At 43.5% G+C, this 13883-nt stretch overlaps 1 protein-coding gene across 3 annotated transcripts in view; it reads right to left on the bottom strand.

The window, feature by feature from the left end:
* Positions 1 to 9292, bottom strand: part of WNK1 (WNK lysine deficient protein kinase 1) — a 182207-nt gene extending 172915 nt beyond the window's left edge. The window contains exon 1 of one of the 3 annotated variants that reach the window (XM_044991136.1): positions 7787 to 9292. In XM_044991136.1, coding sequence (XP_044847071.1) covers positions 7787 to 8560 — 774 coding nt within the window. In that variant the 5' untranslated portion in view covers positions 8561 to 9292. The remainder of the gene's footprint in view (positions 1 to 7786) is intronic. The other 2 variants (XM_044991155.1, XM_044991146.1) reach the window with 2 other exon arrangements.
* Between the last annotated feature and the right edge of the window lie 4591 nt (positions 9293 to 13883).

Below are 13883 nucleotides of genomic sequence, written 5' to 3'. Positions count from 1 at the left end.
ACTGGTACAGCCATTTAATGAAGAGGGAGTTGAAAAGTCATGAGACAGAATCTCTCCTTTCTGTATCAGTGGCTTAAGGAGCCCTATTCTCCCATCATAGTCAATGGGAGTTATGCTGCAGTGGGAGAATAGGCACTCAATGTTTCACAGTCTGATGACTGCTCACTGACCTAGTTGAAATAAGTCAGTTGGTTCTTGAACTACTCCCATTAGACTTTGCACATCATAAATCAGCACATAAAAAAATTTGTTGGCTGTCTCAACAGATATGCCAAGAATTGAAGAGGCTTGGTGGGCCTTCCACCTCATTTTAGTCTTACTGGTAGGATAGAAGGAACAAGCTTGTACTGATGCTGCCTATCCTGTGAATCACTAGATGGCTCTAGTATCCCAAGTTCAGGCATTTAAAACAGCACTGAACAAGCAGAAGAGGGCACCATATCTCTTTCTGCACTGAAAGTATTACTAGCTTTTTCCCCCACAATTCCTTCCTCCCAGCATAAGCCTGCTAAAATACCAGGTCCTCTTATGTGTCACTCAGCAGTACCTAGTCATTTTAACCAAGAGATGGGCTTCAAAATAAGGATATATGTTCTGCAGCCTGATACATTTCTACTTTTCAGGTAAGCTCAGACATCAATGCAAGCTTCAGCTCAGACTTGAAATTTTAAGTTACAGACTTGACTTACAAATGAAACTCTAATAAGAACTCTCCAACCTCCACCACAATATTGTCAAAGTTTTCTTCTACTGAAAAATCCTTGAACACTTTTTTTTTTTAATCTAAGTATTTTAAGAGCATTTTCTAAGAAACCTTGAAAATAATGCAGTCTGGAGCGAGCCAGAGATTTTTAGCTAGCTGCCGAATGTTTCTTTAACAGCATGCCCACTCTGTTGTGAATGAAAAATCCCATGAATGTGAACCTTTTCTAGCACCCAAGAGCATGCATCTCAACAATCCTGGGCAAAACAACTTGGAACGCCTTAAAACCACTGGGTGGGACACTAGGCTAAGGGTTAGATCGGATGACAATGTAAAAAAGTGCACAAGGATGGTGGATGACCCCATTTGGATTGTCCTAATCATCCTCCTCTTCCTCTCAGTCACCCCTAGCCAGTCTGATAATGACTTATTCGAGGAAGGGTGAATCTAGGCACACTCTGTGGTGCATCTTCACATGATCATGCTGCATTCGTAAGTGCGGCACACTCATATGCATTCAAGTTTATGAAAAGACAATATTTAAACTTTAGTGGGCATATTACCTCCATCGTAAGGTTTTTCAGCATTTTTCTATAGTTGATTAGGCAACTGTCTCCAGTCATACATGATTGCCAAACAAGCCATCTAGTGCTTTAATGCTACTACTTTTTTGACAGTGAACCTCATTAATTTTGTATCCATCCAGTTAAAACTACACAATACTAGGTAGGCACAGTAACGTAGGACTTGCCATACTAGATCAGACTCAAAGTCAATCTACGTCCAGTATCCTGTTTCTGATTATGACCCATACCAGGTGCTTCAGATGAAGATGAAAGAAACCCACAGTATGCAGATGTGAGATCATCTACCCCCTACATAGATCTCATCCCCATCTTTAGTAGTTAGAGACTGGCTTAAACATAAAGCATGAGATTTAATATCATCAATAGCAAATTTTGGAAACGATAATTCTGATATCCAGAATAGCTCCTTGGTTTGGAGCAACATACTTGTCCCCTGTAGTATCCCATCTCCCATATGGAGACACCTCAAATTGTGTTCTTGTACATGGGAAAAGAACTGCCTTCTTCCAAATTAGATTGGGAATTTGACAAAGATGCTTTGCTGCCCCAGAACTTTTCAATGCCATCATAGACTATGCACTTGACCAGACACTATGTAAATGCACTTTTGAAATATGCCTTGATAAGAACCTCACCAACACAACACCAGCTGTTGAATCAAGAGACAAGCTAGTTGCAGCATTTAAAGTCCTGGGAAAGCTCAGTGGCAAAAGTCAGCCTGAAAATTAATTGGGGTAAAAGCAAAATTCTTCCAGTTGATTGCTCTGAACACTGAGTGCTCAAGCACCTTAATGGGCAGCCACCCAAGACTGTCAGTGATTTCACCAACCTTGCCTTTGGCATCAGTAACATGGGAAGCATTGCAAAAGCAGAGTCACTAGTAGGGCACCTTATTAAGAGCATATTCTGGAAACTGACCACCCTGCTAAGTAGAGAGATGAGGCTAAGCATATACAATGCTTTGGTGGTCAGCACTCTGAAACATGAGACTGAAACATGGCCGCTCACTGTCATGATTGAAAAGAAGTTGGACACCATTCAAATAAATCTCCAAATAATCAAAAGCCTCAAGCGAGACAAATTCAAGTTGAATGAAGAGATCTGTTTTCTAACTAACCAGGTCCTGCTTTCTCAAATGGTCGCCCAACACACTTTCAGGTAGTATGGTCATCTGCTCTGAATGCCTACCAACTTCTCTCCAAGAATCATCTTCTACTATGACACAATGAAAGCAGATGGAAAAAACACCCTGGAAGACCTAAAACCCATCCCTTACTGGCATCCTACCCTGTAATCCACCAAATTTGGCTCAGGACAGAATGTCACAGAGACTCATAATGCATTCAGTGACCCTAAACTGTCCAAGCAACAGCGTGAGAAACCAACCAGTCTGCACAGACTGGCATATTAAAGCCTGAAAGCTACATTTTACATTCCACTTATTTGTATGTGTTAACAGACTTCATCTTTGTATTAAGAGTTTGAGCTAAATTAAAAATTAGACTGTGTCAAAATTACCACTTAAGAATTAAACCTACCTCATACCCAGCCAACTTCTCATAGCCTATTTAAATATTTATATAAGGGTACATTTTACCCTTAAATAGAGGGTTCCTTATTTACATTTTTCTATCACAGCCAGAATGTTCCTTCAGTGAAATTTGTGTATGAAAACACGTTTTGTACATCACTGCTTCCTGTAGTAAAATTCAAGGGCTGCATGCTTTATCATTTCTCCCCCCTGCAGTTTATTTTAGAGTAATGCCAGTTGCATGTAAACAGCAATGCAGTTATGTTTGTATTCAACTGCTTTACCATCAATGCTAGAAAAGCAAGGACACCTATCACTAGGGGTGGTTGATCCCAAACCTAAATGTAGTGATTTGAGTGTGTAGTCTAACTGGAATTTATAGTTCTACAACATAGGCCTGTACATCAGAGCTGAGCTAACAATGAGAATTAGCGATAGCAACAAATTCAGATTAACTTCATTTTCAGCTTTTACTCATTTAAACAAAACTATCAGAACACACTACTACACCAGCATTGCTCCAGCTAATATTACTTTCACTAGCACCTTGGAAGCATTTCCACAACCAACTTAAAATAACTTTCACATGGTGGCTCCTGTATCACCCTTTCCCCATTAAAAGGAAGACCCTTTCCATCTTAAAGGTAATTCTTCAAATTCCTCACACACATCAAGAAAGGAGGGATTAATTATTTTAAGAGCAGGCTGAACACCCACTGCACTTTCATGTTTAAAAGATACACAGTATTAGTGCTCCTTCACAAGTGATAAATTCCCATAGCAATCCAACATCACTCAGAAGATTCTCAGTTCAAACCAGTTATTCCGCAGGTCAGTGTTATTTGATGAACCTAAGTAGACTACACAATCCCACTCAAAACTGACTCAATGAGAGAAAAGGAGGGACTTACCTGGAGGTTCACAGACCACACCTAAGACTTGCATGAATAATCAGCTGGAACTGTGACTTCCTCTGACCTACAGTTACTCAATAATACAGGGTTATTAAGTTTAATGTAACAAGAATAAGGCATCATGTATTCCTAATAGCAATGCTACTGAACCAAAAGAGGCAGTTAAGAATTGTTTTTCATTTTTGAACAATCAGATTAACCAGCTATGTTAAGAGTTACACATAGCTATTTTCTCTTCTTTGAATTACTGCCATTCCATTCACAAGGAGATATTCAACTGATTTTGTCCTTGCCATCTACATCATGAAGCCTATGAGTGCTGACCCTAACCTCTTTCTAGATGCAATTATGACACGTCCAATTATGACAATGGAAGATGCACTTCAATGCATGTAACCAGTGGAAGGAGAACAACAGAAATGAGAACCAAAGCATTTGGAGCGAAGCCAAAATATCCTACAAGGCTGCTTACTGGGGTTCCATTGAATCACTCCCAGAGCCCCAAAAGCCTCAATATCATTGATTCCTCCAAATCACAGATTCCCACCTTCCCTGTATAAGGAAAGAGAAAACAGAAATTTCACCCAGGTTTCCTATCTGGCAAACGGGAGGACTGCCATTAAGCTACACACCTGTAGCCTTTGGAGAACCAAAAATATGTTTACTTTTCCATTTATGCTACTATTCTCAGCCTGACAAACACAAGGGACACCACCATGCAGTCATCCAGGCTTCTGAAAGACATGGTGTGAGATTTTCCAAAGTGACTTGGGAAAAGTCATTTTTCAAAGTGGATTTAAATACCTGTTATTTTTGAAAAAGAAGAGACACTCCTGAAAATACTACCTTAATCTCCCTACCGGGTTCCTAGTTTATAGTCAAAGACAGCTGTGTCATCCAGTTAGAAACCCCACAGTTAAACAGACATTCTATTGCCAAGTCCATTCTAGGCTTGCCTGCGTAATACACCAAATCCTTGAATGCTCTAGCAGGACTGTCCTCAGTGCTGTATAATTTGAACACTTCATGATCAAAAATATTTAACCATTTTGATAAACAGTAAAAAGATTGGCATTTTAGCCTTTCCTATCAGCAAAGATGTTTCAGATAACTTAGGCATTAAATGTATACTCAAAAGACTATACGTTAAATACATATAGAAGTTTTGGTAGGCTTCCATGCACTGCATTTGCAGTTCCCCCCCACCCCCAATCACATATCTTGCAAGTAAGAACTGTGATGTTTTATCATTCTGTCATCTTTTCCAATAGCATGATACCGTGTATGTATCAAGTTTTACTTACACCAGGTTAGGCTGCTGTATCATGCAAACGAGCCTTAGCCAGAAAACGGTGTCTGTGGCTAGACACTATGCTTAAGTAAATTCTTATAAAGTTCAGATATGACTTATTGTGGTAGTACTGGATACAAAAAAAAATTCCTGAACTAAAGGGACACCTGCCATGCTCATCACCTCCCCTATGTCTAGAATGCCCTTTCAGCTCCCAAATTACATAGCAGTGCTAGTGTTTGAGATCTAGGAATAAACTGAACATTTTGGACAGAGTTCTTTTCAAAAGGAAAAGTAAGATTTAATTGTTTGAATTTCTTCCCCTACCTTACTAGCTTCAACTATAGACAAGAGGTAGCTATTGTATTTTAAAATACTTTTCAAAGCACCAAAACTATGAAAAGGTTAAGCATAAATTGGTCACAAAGTCAAGACAGCCCTAAAAGAATCAGAGCTCATTTGTGCTCACAAAAGAAATTAATCCACCTCAGGTTGGCATGGAATTCACTAATTCCTCCTCTCTGCAACACTCCTTGCATCAGTAGATCATCCTTATAAAGTGTAAGTTCATCCTTGCAAAGCCATACACTTGAGTCTGAGTGAAGTGAGCAGATCAAGAAAACGTCAATGTAAGTGACAGAACTGCAATGACATCCTCCTATAATTATTACTGAAGTAAATGTGTAGCATCACTAAAGACCACTGGCTACAGGGTCCCTCTCCAGTCAAAACAACCGAAGGTAGTGAGGAATCAACACACTCATTTACCATGCATCACAGGCTCATTTCTGTAGTTGCTAGTTTATTTCTACCACCTGTAGGACAGTTCTCTATTCATGCCCTGTACCGTTGTCACTCACCCTGTGGAGTTATCACACAATTGGTACTTAAACTGCAAACTGTGAAATATTGTAATAATGTAATCTATAACCCACTCCAGCAAAACCTAACTGGAATTCATCACCCTTTACTTACTCTATAAAGATTTTCTTCCCTCTGTTTTACATTGTTATTACAACCATTGTGTTATTTTTGAAGTGTCTGATAAAAGAATGTTTAACGTCAAAATCTTGGTTAAATCTGTTTTATAAAGAGACTTATCTGTAAATAAAAGGTATGTGATGTTTCTATTAGCTAATTTGTTCCTATAGTACCCCATAACCATTAGTACATCCTGACTGTCATGATATCTGCTGAAGTAAGAAATTATCACTACCAAGCTGACAATCATTTCAGGTCAATAAACAATATCTGAATATTAAGATGAATCAGAGATGAACTCACAGAGCCTTTTAAACAGAGAATAAGATTAGGATTTCAAATCAAAATTACATCAGACTGCATAAAGAACATAGATAATGCACCACTCAGACTGTGCACTAAAAGTTTAAGTAGTGCCTAGCATCTGAACAGGCATCAACTATTAAACACAGACAGGACCAATGACAACAGTACCCTGACTGCACTGGTAGGTTTTAGGATTTATTTCAAAAAAAAAAAAAAAAAAAAAAAGCTTGCAAAGCTATTACCACAAACCTGTTCGGTATGTGGTGATGCACAGCTACCCAGCACACTGGCAGAGGGTGTCATTTGCTTTCAAAATGCATGCTACAAATACAAGCTGAGGGTGGTCTCAGTCATTTTTCAGTTTGACTGTGAGAGTAGGTACGTTGCTCTGTGGAGGAGGAAGAATTTTGGCACATGAGATACTGCAGCCAGTCAGGAGAGAGCACTGAGATCATGCACTTTATCCCTCAGAAGCAATGGGGAAGATTACTTTCCACTGCTGCCTTTGTTCTGCCCCCTCCAATTTTTCAAGAGCAGAGACGCTCCATTCCCCTATTTCAGATATTTGTAACTGGTAGGCCAGGCTCTACCCTCCCCCTTAACCTTGTTGCACAGCAACCTACCTCTCATTTAGTTATACATGCTCCAACTCGCCATGGAGCTGAAGTTGCTGCTGTTGCCATCATGAGACTGGGTTTCGGCACAGCCTTAGCTTTGTCGAAGCAAAGAACTGGCAGGTATGGCAACATCTTTGTACCAGTTTAACCAGATAGTTACCTGGAAAAGTTGAATTTCAGCCTTTGCAATTTTACAAAAGGCAAGCATTTACTTTCCAGTGTATCAACAGGCAGCCATGGGACTTAGGCTGAGCTACTGGGGAGTCAAGTACACAACCTATTCAAGTTTAATTTTACATTGGTTTCCCTCTGTATTATGTGCACTTTGCTAGCATATTACTTGAGTATCTCCTGTAAGATGCCGTTAGCAACACATGCAAGTGTTTCCCCTACCTTATACATTTTTTCTTGACATTAATGTCAAATGCCAATCTTTTGAAAAAATTTATCTTAGCTGGAGGTAGACTTGAACTAGATTTCAGTAAGTACGAACGCTAATTTTATAGCTTGAACCCCTTTATCCCTCAAGTAAAGGATTTTATGCAACTCTCCAAATTACCTTTAGAAGACATGAAGGCTAAGTGCTCCAGCAAACTCAGTGCAGTTACTGTTTCTGAAGTCTCAGTGCTTGGACAACCTCATAAGGGGGAAGAGACCTTTAGGGAATCGAACAGGCAGCCTAGCTCATGGGAGAAGTTGCTCCCTCCATTCAAGGAATGGCTGGCTGGGTGGCACCTAGGGAAAACTGTGTCACCCATCCCTGATGACAGTTGACCTGTCATCTGAGGATTCTGCCCTTCTCTTGAGGCTGCCAGCAGGGGAATGACTGTGCTTGGGGAATTTGCACCTCTTTTACCTGCAGTTCACACCAGGCAACTTCCACCGTAGTCTCCGTGTCCAGCCCCTTGTAGACAGTTTTGAAGGAGCCTCTTCCAATCTCAATATCGAATTTGAGGAAGCGGCCGTCAAGGGAGAAGCCCACCGCCTTGGTCTCTAACTCCTCGATATCCTCTTGCTGTCGGTTCCGCCCCTCCTGGAGCTCCCGGCTGGCGGTGGCTGCACTGCCTGCCGTGTTGGTATGGGGTACGGGGGCAGCTTCCTCTGCCTCTGCTTTGGGCAGTAGGGGGGCGATGTCCTCTGCTGCAGGGGGCTCCTGAATGGGTTGTTCCTCGTGGGGAAGCGACAGAGACGGCTGCTGCAACAGCAGGGGGACGTGGGTGACAGAGACGCAGGGGGTCTGACTAGCAGGCTCAGGAGGGGAGCCCAGCAGCGGGGTGATACTCCCGGGAGTGGCGACGGCCGGGGGTGCTGCGGGCTGCAAGCTAGGCAGCTCCAGAGCAGTAGCATTGGAGTCGCAGATCACGCTACGGCGGAAGAAGCGGTGCTCGGTGGCTGCAGCCCCACGACTGTCCTTGTCCATGGTGTGACGGCGGCGCCGGTATTCCTCGCCCCGGCCCCCGCCTCCCACCTCGCCGCCTGCTCCTCCGGCCCCCGAGCCATCATGGTCAGCGACGGCTCCTAGCTTCTCCCCCACGGAGCTGTCCGAGCTAGAGCCGTTCTTGGGCGGAGGCGGCGGGGGAGCCAGGAAGCGGGGGGCCGGGCTGCTGCTCTCTGCGGAGCCCTCCGACATGGTGCTGCGGGGCTCGGGGTAGCGCTGCTGAGAGGATGCGGGGTGGGAGGTATCAGTGAGCGGGGAGCGCGTCCGGCTGCTGCTGCAACAGAGGAGGGTCCCAAGGGCTCCTCACAGCGGGGCTTGGCGGCGGCTGCTGGGCCGGCGGCGGGGTGGGTCCCTGCTTAGCGTCCACATCCATCCTGCAGCGGGGAGCCGTGCAGCGGGGCCGACATGGAGCGACAGCAGCGGGGCCGGGACACGGGACTAGGGGGGAGAAGTCGAGAGGAGCCTGAGGCAGGTGCCGGGCCGGGAGAAGCCGCTGGCTGCCTGGAGCGGGCCAGACCAGCTGCTCTCTGAGAGGAAAAGCGACTGGCCCCCCGGGCTGGGGGTGGGGAGCGGGGCAGGCCCAGGCCGGGGGCGCAGGCCCCGCACTCCCCTGCCGCGAGAGGGGAGGGCAGGCCCGGCACGGCACGGCCCGGTCGCTCGGAGCCTGGGGGAGCTCTCGCCTCACACGGCGCCCATGGCGACCTCGGCCTCCTCCCGGTAGGAAGTAACCGCTCGCCGCGGGGCCGCCCCCCTCGCTGCCTGCCGGCGCCTCACGGGGAGCCGGAAACCCCCCTCGCGGGTCTCTCACCGGGGCCGCCCGCGAAGCCGCCTCCTCCGCAAGGCCCCGGCCGGGGAGCCCGGGTGTCTCCCTCGCGAGGGTAGGGGGGAGGAGCCGCTACGCCCGGCCCGGCCCGGCTAATTCTCCGCGCTAAATGGCGACTAGCGCCCGAAACCGACAGACATAGACAGCCCCGTGGAGCACGCCCCCTCCTTCCACCCCGTTCTGCGCCTGCGCCGGAGCCCCGCGCTTCCTGGGAATGGTAGTTTTTTCATCCCTCCTCTGAGGGAACAGAAACGCTGTTAACCTACAACTCCCATCGCGCACTGCGCTGGTGCACGGCATCACGGGAGTTGTAGTTTTCTTCTTGCGGGCTACTTACAGCTCGAGCCTGGCTGCTCCTCACACAATACTGTGGTAGAAGCTGTGCTACTGGGGCAGGGCAGGAAAAGAGGGGAGGGAATCATTACATATGGATTAATTCTCGGAGAAGAAAGGAATCTCTCATCATACTCAGTCGACTCAGGGCTACAATGCAATATACATTATATGATTTAATAGATTGAATGCTACTGTTTTCACTCTCCGAGTTCTTTTTCAAAATCTAAAAGCAATTAAAATCTTTCCATGATTTGCTTTTATAAATTAAAAGAAAAATAGTTTTTATCTAACCAAAAAGGATTCAGGGATAGCTCCTCAGCTGGTGTGAATTGGCATAGCAATGCGGAACAGGCCCTTCAACTTGTAACCATTCCCACTCTGAAGCAGTTTCTCCAACCTACACATCACACAGCAAGCAACTAGTGCCTGAGACAGAAAATAAATATAAACAAAAGTGAAACTGACCAGTGTATTTTCATTTATATATGTTGAGCACAATGCAAAAGATAAACAAACAGTATAAATAGTGAAAGGTATGAGAGATTTTAAATTCAGTTTTCATAACAAGGTGTTACATGTAACCATGCAAGTAAAATATATTTTTAAATATAAGATTTTTAATCTGACTGTGGGCTCAATCCTGCAAAATGAGCAAAGCATTTAGGCACATGCTTGATTTCAGCTGTGAGGGCAGTTAACCATTAAACACATCATTTGCTGGATCAGGGCCAAAGTGTTCAGCACCTTACAGGATCAAGCACTGAATCCCTTAAAGGTGGTGTTTCAAGTTCCCCTCCTACAATGAATGATTTTTGCTCTATGTATTATCAGGCATTTGGCTTCATATTTTTAACCAGCCCTCTCTAGCAGGTCTCCCATTTTCCTTCCACAAAACCATAGGCACATATAATTGTGGAAGCTATGTTGCACCCACAATTATTTATTTGTTTGTTTGTTTGTTTTTTCTAGTCACAGTTTAGGTCACTTGGACTTGTGACCTAAACAGCAGGAGCAAATAACTGCTGTGCAAAAGTGTGCCCCCAATTATTTTGCAGCTCCTAAAAGGCCAGCATTCTTAAATCTGACCCTTAAAAATGATCATTAGTCTAACTGTCACAGTTTGACACTCAACTCCAGTTATTATAGTTTAAATGGGGAAGATATAACACTCAGGATAATAAGGAAGGCAACATGAACATTCACACAAATCAGGAACTTCCAGAGAGTAAGAGGCACTGATAGAAACAACTCATGTGCTTTATTTATAAAGTATTCATCTTTTGTATAATGCACCAAGACCAAACATTTCTTCTTACACACAAGAGCAGTATATTAAAGTGGATGAGACTACTCTCATGAGTAAAGTAAAAGGGTTTGGACCCAAGTCTTTTATGCAACTGCATTTTTTAAATAACTGTAATAGAAATATTTTTGGAGATTTTTCTGTATAAACTATACATTTTATATTGGACAAATTAACACATATATTTCAAATACATCATTAAAAAAATTAAAACCAGCTAATATAGGAAATTGTGCATTACATCTCCCACAGAGAGGTCCCGATTCAGTCTACGTGCCTACACAGACTTTCAGGTGGTCCACAACACTGAACAATACATAACACTGAACTTGAGTGATTCTCTCACATACATATAGTCTTTATAGATGTTGATTGTAATACTGCACTACAAATGGAGCACCCATTATTTTCTGTATATCCATATACATATCTTATTAATAATAAAAATAATAATTAAAATACATAAATGATGAAATTCAACTCATTGCAGAGGGCCCATGTAAAGTCCTACTTGCACCACTTAGATCCTTATGAGTGGTGGGGCAGGATTTGCCTATAAGTATAGAAAGTGCTCCTTCTTTTGCAGTGTAATACGTGCAGCTCCACTGTGCAAAAGGGGGAATAGGATTGGGACGGTCATACAGAGAGTTTGCAATCCCTTAACAGCATGGATACCAATCTGTGAGGGCTCCAGGTTCAGATTTGTGTTTGGGAGCCTGGGACAGAGAGTGGACAAGGATGGAAGATCCACAGCTATACAGATCTTCTGGTTCTTTTCCTCTCCGGGAGGTAGGGTAAGGAGTAGGGTTGCAAGCTATTCCAGCTACTAGGCTGGAGCAGTGGCTGAAGAATGGTTTTGCTGCAGGTCTATGGCCTAGGAGGCAAGAATCCTTCTTTCTTGCCTTCCGAAAACATCCATAGCCCACAACCCAGTTATCCAGGCTGGGTGCTGAGGAAAAAAACATTGATCCTGATTTATCTTTACATTATTCCAGTTTTATGCCAGTGTAACTCTATGAACATAAAGCTGAAATAGCATTGGGATAAATCAAGCTTCTTGGTCTTAACATATGGTTTAAGTGGGGCTTACGTGTTGTGTAGGGCTTTGTCTGGGTTATATGTCACCGACAGTGATTAAATATATTTGCCCAGTGTTAGTTAAGTGAAACCCTTTAACAAAGAACGTTAAGCTTTGCAGGGTCTAAACACAAAAGGGCCTGAGGCTGACACATCAGAAACTGGGAGCATTATGTAAATAAGCATGTCATCCCAAGGGTCTGATTCTGCAAACGCTTAAACTCATGAGCAATCTCATTAAAGTCAAACAGGGTTATTTACCTGAATACAATATTTTCAGGGCTGACTCTCAAATTTCCTAACTCCTCTCACTAGCACCTCCGATGGTGAGAGGTGGGAGCAGTGCTCTGCCTCTGAAAGGCATAAAATGCCTCCTAGGCATTAAGTGACATGCGGGGACATGCCCCTTGCTATACATGATGTACAACAGATGTACTCAGTGCTTCCCCTCTTGCAGCACAACCATCCTGCAGCAGTACCTGCACTAACCTTGGCCCACAAACATCTTCTCTGTGGCTGCTAGCTCTGCCTACTGCCAGGAAATCAGAGGACAGGATGTGGTAGCAAAAGGATGAGGGCAGAACCACAGGCTATGTTCATACATGGAATGATGTAATCCTGAGGCTGCAGAAACAGCCATTTCATGGCTTGGAAGGGGGAAAACTCTTTTCCCAATGGAACCCAACAAAAGTCCCCAGCCTACAACTTACTCTGGTTACTCTGGCTGATTTGGCACTAAATGTTGTATAGTACTATACATCTAGATAGGGTTTGGTGCAGCCCCAAATGGGCTTCATTCTCACGTCCAGCCACATTCCAGTTGGCCCAGAGCTGAGTGAGAGCAGAGGAGAGGATTAGCACTACCTTTGCTCCTTCCCTTTCCTGGATTCTTCTGGCATCTCATTAGGCCTCTAGAAGGTTATGCAGCTTCAGGGCTGACCTAAGTAGCACCTGGCTGCCTATTGCCCCAACGGTTGCTCTCCAGCAACTCCCTCTTTCCTGATCATGGACCCTACCAACTCTCTGCAACAGGGGAAGCAGCACAGAGACATTATGGTATCTCTATGCCATATGGAGATACCTCCTATACTGGGAGAATTCCTTGGTGGCCAGATTTACCAGTTTTACAGTACCTTTTCCCAAATGGGGCCGGCATAATGGGCTCATTGCATGACAGTTAATCTGGCCCATGGCAGCCAATTATAAAACCCTCCCTGTCTTCAAGTTGTAGGATCAGGTCCCTGTCAACAATACATGTCAACTGTTCTGACTCGATCAGCTTGAAATATAGCTGATTAAACCAATTCTGTTAAAAGTACTTTCAAGTACTTCAGTTGTCATTGAGCTTCTCTGTCAATTTTTGTGGTTTTACAATCAGTTTTCTCTATGTTTTAATAGTATTTTTCTCTCCTGTTGCTGTGGGAAAGACCCACACAAACAACAGAAGAGTCTGACTCTACTGTAAAAACTATATACAAGGGAAAGACTGCCAATGACTTCAGTGGGCTTTTGATTAGGCCCAAAGTGCTGTCACATACATAAAGTAAAAACGTATTTTTTCTCTAATCTGTTCCAATTATAGTCATCTTGTTGTTACTTGTAACAATAATAGATAAAAAATAATTCTGATATACGTGTGACTTTAAAGTTGACTGGGACTCTTGAAACAGAAGCTGTTGTTCTGTTTTGTTTCATTTTGTATAATGCAGATTTCATTTGTTATTGGCATTCCTGACTTGCCCATGTGACACAATATTAATGTGAAACAGTTATATTTTTCCCACTTATGCAATACCTTACACAGTACAATTAGCATGTGATTTTTACTGCATAATTTAAATGTTAAAAAAAAACGTGCTTTCTACTATCGCAAAGTTTGACTGCACATTATGGAGCTATGATAGCACTCCATAATTAAGGTTATAACTAACACAATCGTGCCACCACAATTTCCTCAGAACAACTCCTTCCTTCTT

This window comes from Mauremys mutica, chromosome 1, assembly GCF_020497125.1.
Source record: "Mauremys mutica isolate MM-2020 ecotype Southern chromosome 1, ASM2049712v1, whole genome shotgun sequence".
Lineage (NCBI taxonomy): Eukaryota > Metazoa > Chordata > Testudines > Geoemydidae > Mauremys > Mauremys mutica.
This window is presented reverse-complemented; position numbering and strand designations above follow the sequence as displayed.